The sequence below is a fragment of the Rhamphochromis longiceps genome, linkage group LG22 (genome assembly GCF_057381845.1).
Source record: "Rhamphochromis longiceps isolate RC_006_pf linkage group LG22, R_longiceps_female_GT1.1, whole genome shotgun sequence".
In the NCBI taxonomy this organism is placed as follows: domain Eukaryota; kingdom Metazoa; phylum Chordata; class Actinopteri; order Cichliformes; family Cichlidae; genus Rhamphochromis; species Rhamphochromis longiceps.
In genome coordinates, this window is record NC_140577.1 from 14,392,793 (window position 1) to 14,402,988 (window position 10,196).

Genomic DNA, 10,196 nt, shown 5'->3' on the forward strand with positions numbered 1-10,196 from the left:
TATACACTGAATTCTCATCAACAATCTCCTGATCTCCTAAATACATTCCTCTGCTGTAAATTTGTTTTAGTGTCATAAACAGTTTATCACACAGCTTTGTGTACAGAGCAACAGCAACATAAACTGCATGAATGTAAACCAGTTTTGTAAAAAAGAAATTAATCTTTAGACTGTAATATCAACATGAACCTGAAATTTGAATATCCTTTACCGTTTCCTTTATCTCTGTTACTTATTTATGATTGACAAACAAAAACTTTAGTTTGTCAATCTTTTGTTAAATTGAATCACTCAATATAACTGTAGAACAAAGGTTTTTCACTCATGTACATGGAATATCAATAATGTAAATCAACCTTTTATCCCAATTTGGATGTTTAACCTGAGAAAATCTAAGACACATGTAAGAGGAAGTAACATTTCTACAGCTACAGGACTGCACTTCTGTTAAATTTTAAAGTTGTTTTAAACCAATGTTTTATAGTAACATACACTATAAACAAAGAAAAGCTTCACTAGTGATTCCTCCAATTTGCTGCCTTTCAAACAGAATATTCCTAAGAAACTTGTAGGTAATAAAAAACAAAATTAAAATGAAGAGCACAAATACAGCCTGACACATTGCAGGTCATTTGGGTAAGATATGAATAAGATGAAATTAACTTAAAAACTGAAAAGATAGCTACATCTAACAAAGACAAACCAAAGGTTTTCAGTGAGCTTACTTCCCTTTCATTCTTTCAGAGTCCTCGTTTAAGCCAATAACTTGTTCTTGAGGCTGTTCACTTTTGGTGAGAGCTTAGCACAATCCAGTTCAAGGAAAAGTTTCTGGAATACTTCCAAGGTGTATTTTAGCTCTTTGGGATAGGCAAGATCGACTGCATATGTCAATCCAACCAGCATTGCGCATGCTCTTGGAAAATTGCCCAGAGCAGGCATAACTCTCACACCCTCCAGCACAATGCCAATGTCATCCTCCTCAGATCCAACAGCCTTGATTTTGTAGATTTTCATCCTCTGTTCAGAAAGATCTTGTGACACACCATCCTCATCAGCATCCTGAAACAACAAACACATGGGTTTTCTGACTGTAGTTGCACACATGAAATATTTCCTGGACACATCCTGTAGCTGCATGACAAATAAAACATGATAATGCCTCAAATTATTTGAAACTTGACAAACACATATGAATAACAAAAACAGAATAATGTTTCTACTTCAACACTTACACTGTACTCTTTGATCAGTTGATCAATGGACTCCCCAAGGTACACCATCAAGCACTGAATAACCAGATTTCTGGTTATGTTATTGCTAGGATTGCTTGGTGACTGAAAATGAGCAAGAATTCCAAAAATTACCATCAGATAAGTGACCATTTATTAAGACAAAACTGTGAGAATTGGCAGTATTAAAAAAAACTGTTAAATATCAAATTATCATCACATGGAGCATTATGTGCGATAATTAGCTGATGTTAATGCACATGCCTGGGTGCTGACAGTCAACACAAAGGTATTGTCAACATGCTTGACAGGTTCAATCTTTAAATGTGTCGTTTTAGTAAATTACATTAATTTAGTCATTTAGTTTTTTTTTATCTAATTTAGTTTATGTTCGTCAGAAAGGGTTTTTCCTTCTTGGGACAAAACAAAAACCCAGCAATACCTGTACTTGTGTTTTTTTGTTTGTTTTTTGTTTGTTTTTTTTACTAAGAATAGACATGTATTTAAAATACAATTAAAACATGAAACCCATAATTGTGTTGTTAATTATATCAGTGACGTCCTGGCGTCCTCTTGCACTGACAAAAACATGCAAACAAATTAGTGGAGCTGTGCACCATGCAAATGAAATTTGACAAAAAAATTCTTTAAATAAAATTCCAAGCTGAAATGTCTGTGGAAAATACCTTGGCTATGATAGCCTGCAACTTCAATCCCATGCTGATCAGGTGAATTTAAGTTGAGGGATCTTCCATTACCTGAAAGGAAAGCAACATTATCATTTTTGACGTTTAGTCAGCTGTGTAAAAACCAAGGAGGAACCCACCCGGGGGATTAATAAAGTTTTATTTTATCTAATCTAATCTAATAACTTTAATCTCAGCCAAACCGATTTACTCACGAACAAATAAAACACTGAAAAAAACCAAACAATAACATTTTTAGGTTGTCTAAGTGACTTATACATTACGTTTAAACTGAGTAGCGAAACCCCGCGGTGATCTGAAAATGATGTGCCGGGAGTTGTGCCGTTCTCAGCGGCTTCAGTGACCCTCGAGCTCCCGGCTTGCTATCGAGCTGGTGGGTAGCAGATGCTCCGAAAACGTCGAAGCACTTTTGCAAACATGCGATATCTTGATAAACCGAGCAGATATTTGATGTTTACACAGCTACTTTCGCGCCTGAAAATATGTTAAAAGTTTATTTTGTGACCCAGAAAGATTACTAAGAGTAATTTTAAAACTTAGTAGCGGCCGCCATTATTGGAAACTGGAGTTCGAAAAACTGACTGTGGCTGACAAAATCACTCACAACTGACCGCAAAACCTTTTCATGAACTTTTAAACGTGGATGAAAGACGTTAAAACTCATCGGAATATACCGTTGATATTTTTTAATACGGTAAAACATGTGGTTAGTTAAAGCTGTTCAGTAACACAGTCGTGAAGGCTTGGAAAGTGACCTTGTGCTAGCAGTCCACTAACTGCCATTTGTGTAAAAATACGATACTATCATTACAGTGATGATTATTAATAAAATTTCGACGTATCATACTGTTTAAAACCTTTACTCAAAACCGATATACGTTATTGTTTAAACCGTGTCTTATATTTGAACAAATTAAGAAGTCTTACCTCTGACAAAATGGAGACGTCCACTCATGAAGCGCGTGTGTCCTGCACGTGGCACAAAGGATTATGGGCGGAAGTGTACAATGATTAAAATGAAAATGCTTTCATCAGTTAAATCTATTAGATTTCTTAAATTTTTTTAGTACTCAAACATTTTTTTTTAAATCTACTCAACAAACCATTGCTGAATTTACCCCAAACAAAACTGTGTAAATTTAAATAACTGAACATCTCAAAATTGTTGAATTTTGCTTAGATTTGATTAAAACTACTCATACACGTTTTTACTGAGTAATAATTACTATTACTCTCCTATTAGATTCTAATTAACCCCAATCACAGTTTTTACAGTGTAATGGATAACTGCTCGAAATTTAGTTTTTGTGTAGCATCAGCAGACATCTGCTCCTTTGTAGTTGTCTTTTTACATTGGCTTGCTGAAGGATAACACAGAGAAACAGTACAGAAAACTGGGATATTTGGCAGCCTTGTATGAGACGCTGTATTGCTAGCTTGCGTCTATGCAAGTTCCTGTCTGTCCCACTTGTGTGCACTGACTCCACTCAGGATACAGAAACTGAGAGAGAGAAGTTATTCCCGATTCTGGACAGATATTTCCTCTGAGATGGATTTAATTTTAAATTAACTAGGTGGAAGAGAAAGAATGAGTCAACAAAAAGAAAAGCATGACAGGCTGGTTATTAGTAAACTGGCAGCTCATCTTTAGTTTTTCCTGACAACCATAAACTGGAATATCGCAATGTGCCAGCATTCACATCTGCTTTGCGCATTTAGGCAAAATGCTGGAATTGCATCACGGAGATGGACTGAAACTGCCTTTTCAAGAGGCTGCCATCTTTATGCACCTGGTCAATTTGAATGAAAAATTACCTGGACAGGAGGTAAGTACACTGGCAGGTCAGCACAAGGCCGGGAAAATGGTGTTCATGCGATTGCCAACTTTAGCGCGTGTGTGTTAATCTGTGCGTGTGTGTCCTGAGGATTAGTCATGGTCTTCTGCCTCTGCAGCAGTGCCTACTTCCTGCCTCACACACACACACACACACATATACACACACACCCACACCTGCATCCATCTGGCCAGTCCCCTCTGTTAGCAGAGGTGTGAAACACAGAAAAATCAGTCGAGTGAGGGAATGAGGGACGGTAAGAAAGAGGAGCAGAGGTATGAAGGGGGAGAAGCAGTGGGAAGAAAGAGGGGATATTAAAGAGAGTTGAAGAGAGGTATAAATGCACAATGAGGGGAAAGAAAGGGCGAGAGAGCGGGAAGCGAAAGAGTGGGAGAGTGATATTAAACACCAGGGAGCTAACTGAGCAAATTCACCTGCCCACTCTTTTTTTATTCAGCCGATCTCCCTCCTTTTCCTTCTTCATCTGCCTTCCTCTCTTCCTTTCTTTCTCCCTCTATCATCCGTTTCTTCTCTCACCTCCTACTTCCCTAATTAGCTCCAAATCCTCTTACACCTTTCGCTCAGTTCATCTTCCTTCTCTTCCTCACTGTCTCCCCCTACTCTCGCCAAAAAAATCAGGTTGACCTTAATGAACAGATGAAGAGAGGAGGGGAGCGATAGCATCCAGGGAGCCCAGGAAAGGCTGGATCAGCGCTTTTTGGATCAGTGTTTGTTTACTCAGGACTCCCCCATGTGAAGCTGTCAGAGGTTTTTTCTTTTGCCATATTTTTATTCTGAGGGAAAAACCATTAAGCATTAGGATGATTTGGAGGGTTGTAATCTTTTTCTGCTTTATTTAGGAAGAGCGGAAGAGCAGTCGTTAGTGTTTGCAGTATTTCCTTGGTGTTTGACAGGGAGCAGACACAGGGAAGATGAGTAAAAGGCTGGAGATGGCAATGCAGAAATCGTTACAGCATCCACAACAGATGAATAACGTGAATTAAATCAAGCAAGCTCAACTGAGACACCTGAACTTCATCAAACACATGGTAAAAACGTGCCTAAACTGGAAGTCCCAGATAAGATTTGCAAATGAGTAAATTAGTTAGATGATTTAATTAATGAAACCGTGAGATGAAGCATAGTTTGTTCAGGCGGAACACTGGCTGATTGGGACCAGCTGTTTGCAGGATGAATGGATCATAAATAGTTGGTAACATCAATTCAGACTCACAACACAGTTATTAGTAACATGACAATTTTTTTCTGCTACTGTGGTAAGCATGTTATTGACATACCATCTGCTGCTACACCTCCCTGTCCTTTTGTTTTGTTATTTTTTCAAGTAAGCTGCTAATTTCATGTTTACTCAACAGAATTGTCATATAATTCTTTAGGAGTGCCTGAAAATAGAATAGAATAGATTAGAATAGCCTTTTATTGTTATTGTACATGTACAACGACAATGTGGGTGCAGAAATGTGCAGGAATAAAATATAAATAGCAGGACAACAAGAATAAATAACAGAAATGAGGAGTATATACAAAGAGGTGGTATAAATGCAAAACAGGAGGAAAACTCGCAATACAAAGGCACATATTAGAGGACAGAGTTACAAAGTGCTTGAAAGTGGTGCAACGGACTTGGTCTGAGTATAGAGTCCAGGTGTGAGTGGCCTGAATGATGAGGGTTACTCAGACCACAGTTAAGATTGGTGGATGGGAGCGGGGAAGAAGCTGTTTGTGAGTCTGGAGGTGTGGGACCTGACATTCCCGAGGTGCTTGCCAGAGGGCAGCGGGTCAAACAGGTGGTGGGCGGGAAGCAAGGGGTCACCTGTGATTGCCCTGGTTCTCCTGAGACAGGAGGAGCTGGCAATGGCCTCCAGGGTTGGCAGAGTGGAGCCAATGATTTTTTTTAGGCGGTGTTAATTACCCTCTGTGCTGCCTTCCTGTTCTCAGTTGTGTGTAGCGAATTCCTTAGTTTATGACACAGTTGTGGAGGATGAACTCTTATATAAGTTACAGAAAAATGTAATAAGGCTTGAAAATTGTAGGTCTGTTGTCGCTATAGGCGCTAGCTGTCTGCTCAGCTTGATCTCTTCTAACTGAACTAACTGAACTGCACTTTTTGTTTGAGTTTTAGTGAGGGTAAGGATTTTTAATGTGATTATGTGACAAATAATATGGCCATCTGTGTGCTACAAGCAGCCTGTAATACAACTCAGAAATGTTAAACTCAAGTCTTCAAAAATGTCCATGAATTGAAGAATTAGTCCACAGTTTTGTGCTGGGACTAAAGCTTTTTACATGCATCTCTTAGATAATACAGAAAACAAATTTAGACAAAACCAAATTTAGGAGAAAACCCCTCAAAAACATGATGTCTAAGCAGGTAAACTAGATGGTATTACCTTGGTCTCCAGCAGTACAGTGAGGAATTTTGGGATGATTTTTGATGAGGCTATATCCTTCAGTGTGCATATCAGAGGAATGCATAAAAAAGCAGTTCAATTAATTGTTAATTGTTGTTCTAAAAGATCTGTGAAAGCCTTCTATTGATTCAAAATGCTGCAGCGTGAGTTTTTGACTGGGACTAGAAAGAGGGAGCATATTTCTCCCACTTTGGCTTCCCTGTTAAATCCAAAAACAACTTTAAAATCCTTCTTCTCATAAAAGAGTCTTCAATGAGCAGATCGTACCATGTCTTAAAGACCTCATAGTGCCATATTATCCTAACAGAGCTCTCTCAGACTGCTGGCTTACTTGTGGTTCTTAAAGGATTTAAAAGGAGGATGGGAGGCAGAGCGTTAATTTTGCTCCCAGTTTAGATTCAGGAGAGAGACACCCTGTCTACATTTAAGATTAGACCTAAAACTTTCCTTTCTGATAAAGTATATAGTTAGGGTTGGATAAAGTCACAATAAACCACCACTTAGTTATGCTGGTATAAGGTCAGACTGCTGGAGGACTTCCCATGATGCACTGTTTCTTCACCTGTTTTCATTCCTCAGGTGTTTAAATATTGAGTTCTGTCACCACTCTTTTTTCTTTTCTTTGTCCCCTCAACACCAAACGTTCACAATAGATGGCTGCCCATCCCTGAGCCTGGTTCTGACAAAGGTTTCTTCTTGTTAAAAGGTTTTCCATTCCACTGCTGCAAAGTGCATTCTTGTAGGCGATCGTCTGATAGTGAAGCTTACTCTTTAATATTGTAGGATTTGTATCTTGCAGTATAAAGCAGCTTGAGGTTGCTGTGATTTAGTGGTGTATGAATAAAGTTGAACTGAACGTTCCTATTTCATATATAGTTTCAAGTTTATACAATCCAACACAGAAGCATTAGCATTTGTTCAGAGAAATGTTGTTACTCGTCTATTTTTGCAGGAATGGAAATACCACTCCGTTAAATTGAGTTATTTATCATTGAATTGTCTGGAGTTTTCTATCTTCAGCCAAAAACAACACAGATGAGAGCAGTGAGAATAAGGCAAAATAGAATAATTGCATGTAAACTCAAAAAACAAGCTTAAAGAGGCAAAAAAAAAAAGCTCTCTGGAGTCAGAGAAACTGTATGGGTGTGTCTGGTAATAGTAGTCTGGGTGCTCTGTGTCCCAATAGCAAATTTGTGATAATATATCTTATTTGTACTTACAAGTGGAGTTTATAACTGTACACTGTTATATAGAATAACTCATCATTTCATGTTTGAAAATATTGCATATAGACTTTAAGACACCTTCATACCCCGAAAACCTCTGACATAAGAACAGATTGGGAAAAAAAGAGAAGTAGCACCAGACTGATAGTCGCGTTGCATCAATCTTCAAGTATTTCACAAAAGAAAACAGGCAGCTCCGAGTAATTAGTCTTGCATTTCACAGTCCATTTTGTTTCCTAGAGGTGTGTTTTTCTTCTGTCTTAGCAGCTGAAAAGTGATGATGTGACATAACACTGACACACTGCAGCACTGTTACAATGGTTTTAATGGTCAAAACATTTTCCCTTTCTCCTGATTCATCAGTAAACATCAGATTTGTGTCAGTTCCTCTAAATAAAAGAACAAAGACCTCTTTCTGGATTCAAGACTTTTACTAGCATTCACCAATTACCGAGAGAAATCTGTTGCAGAACCAGCAGAAACAACACTTTCTCCCCCAACATTTTGCCTAAACAGACAAGACTACAGCACATCAACAACCTGTCTCTTTATAGATCTGTCATTTCTGTAACATGTGAAAAACAACACTAAGGGTTGACATTTTTGGAAGGTAATTTGGGCAACAGGGGCAGCACATGGCATCACTATTTCATCACTCTTGCTTGTTCGTTATTCCCTCCGCTAACACGCACACAGAGTTTTTTGGCTTTTATTCAGTGTCTTTGGGGAAATCCAGGAAATTACTGACTGAGTTAGAGGTGGACAAGGCTGTTTAACAGAGAGAGCAGGCTCACCAAAAGAGGAATTTCTAATAGAACAGAAAAGATGATTCTGTTTTTACATGTGGTTTTTGGATAAGTAGGCATTCAAGTGTTAGCATTTAAGCCTTTTTTTTTTCAGCACTGGAGAGAAAAGGTTTTTGCCCTCTTCCTTATTTATTACTTTTATGCATTTGTGCACAGATAGCCCGAGTAAAAACAAAATGCAGTTTTTAAAATGATGATTTTATTTATCAAGAAAATAAGCTGTTGTCCTTACCTACCTATGTCACAAGCCACAAGGCTAGTACATGGATGCAACCCAGAAGCACACTCGATGTACAAACAGGTTGCAACATCAACAAGAGCTTTATTTGTTTAGGGGACGGAACTGAGGAAGTGGACTGGGGATAGAGCCTCAGGCATCGTAGCCACTGGAACAGAGGGAGAATGAGGTCATTGGAGGAACAGAGAATAACTGCCGGGTGACAAGTAATGATTGAGGGAATGCTTACTTGTCGGATTGAGAGAACCAAGGTCTGGAGAAGGTGGCCGAGTGAGTGTTCATGAAAAACAGAGGAAGATAATCCAACCAATGGACTGGAGCAGACAGGCATAACATAGGAAACATGAAAAGTAGGGTGGATTCACATAGATGAAGTCAACTTAAGCTGAAGGGCTGATGACTGTGAAGCGAGAAGCCAGTTTTCATGCCATGGACTTTAAAGGAATAACTTTAGCTGCCAACCATACCTTTTGCCCAGGTTCATAACTGGGGGCAAGTGTCCAATGATGGTTTGCATAATGGTGATTATGGGCAGCTGTTCACAGTACTGCTGCTCAAGTTTGAGTCCAGACCCACTTGCTCTGCTGAAAGTGGGGCTGGATGAAGTACATGTCAAGGTCTGTTTCAATTGCCAAGAACAGTGGAGATTGAAGGCTGAACCAGCTGGCCATTCCAAAAATACCTTTGCACCCAATCCTATTAATGGAGTTCCCGTTTGAGCGCAATGGCATGAACACATGCACGCAGATATTGCTTTGTAATAGTTCTGGAGGAATATGCAATGCAATATCCCGAAGCAGCAGCACACTTTTGTTCAGCTTATTCAGAGCCCTTGGCCACCATCCATTGCCTTATGGGCGGGGAGCTGTGTCCACACGCCCCACTTGGATATTATCATTTGCAGTGATACCTGAGTGGAGCATGCGCAGTGGCCACAATCCTGGAGTCCCTGAGGCAGGCAGGGCTCACAGTCAACCCCAAGAAGTGTGCGGTTGGACAGAAGGAGGTACAGTATCTGGGGTACCACTTGGGAGGTGGGTAGGTGTGCCTGCAGATGGATAAAATGACAGCCTTCGTATTCTCGTACTCTGAGACCCAAAGCCAAAAAAAGAGGTAACTAGCCATCTTGGGGCTGGCTAGTTACTACCACCGGTTAGTGCCCAGTCTTGCGGAACTGACCGGCCCCTTAACTTTCTTCGTTATACCTCCTACGTCCAGCTTTATTGGTAGCCCAGTCAATATACATATTGTGTTTCTCCAACCAAGCTTAGCCGAGGATTAACGGGATGTCTGGTGGTGGCAATGGTAAAGAAACAAATAGACTCCCAATGGTTTTCAGAAGACATTAAACCCACAGATGTGGTCTAGTGATTAATATGGGCAAAAACATCACAGTTTAGCTCAGTGGCAAGAATGGGGAGATACAGAATCAAAGAGAGAGTTAGATGTTTGGCTAATTTTATGTTGATTAGATTTTGTTCTGCTTCTGAATGTATAAGTGCATGGACTGAATGAGAAGCGGGTTTCAAACAAAGGGTTACCTGCAGTAACAAACCGAGCTTGGACATGGTTGAGGAGCCACCCACTCATATCCCCAACATTACCAGCGTATGCACTCTTGTGACCGTATCAGACACGCAGCTAGAAAATGGCCCACGCTCCCACAATGAAAATAGCCCAAAAATGTCTCTCCTAGTCCTCAGGATTGAGTCGGGACCCCCCA

At 39.7% G+C, this 10,196-nt stretch overlaps 1 protein-coding gene across 2 annotated transcripts; it reads right to left on the reverse strand.

Annotated features, from left to right (window-relative positions):
• Positions 1-575: 575 nt before the first annotated feature.
• Positions 576-3,197, reverse strand: LOC146643721 (uncharacterized). 2 transcript variants are annotated; one of them, XM_085396858.1, is made up of 4 exons: positions 2,864-3,197; positions 1,916-1,987; positions 1,233-1,334; positions 576-1,059 (listed from the first exon to the last, which is right to left on the reverse strand). In XM_085396858.1, the coding sequence occupies exons 2-4, from the start codon at positions 1,946-1,948 to the stop codon at positions 754-756; spliced, it is 441 nt and encodes a 146-aa protein (XP_085252984.1). In that variant the 5' UTR covers positions 1,949-1,987; positions 2,864-3,197; the 3' UTR covers positions 576-753. The 2 variants fall into 2 exon arrangements, with proteins under 2 accessions (XP_085252984.1, XP_085252985.1); XM_085396859.1 differs by having other exon boundaries at positions 1,916-3,197.
• Positions 3,198-10,196: the final 6,999 nt, after the last annotated feature.

Bases quoted from the DNA above. Each gene is read 5' to 3' on its own strand.
- LOC146643721 (XM_085396858.1), bottom strand. From the start codon at position 1,948: ATGGGATTGAAGTTGCAGGCTATCATAGCCAAG. The intron at 1,335-1,915 runs GTATTTTCCACA...GCTCATTTTCAG, and splicing joins TGCAGGCTATCATAGCCAAG to TCACCAAGCAATCCTAGCAA. The intron at 1,060-1,232 runs GTAAGTGTTGAA...TTGTTGTTTCAG, and splicing joins AACTGATCAAAGAGTACAGT to GATGCTGATGAGGATGGTGT.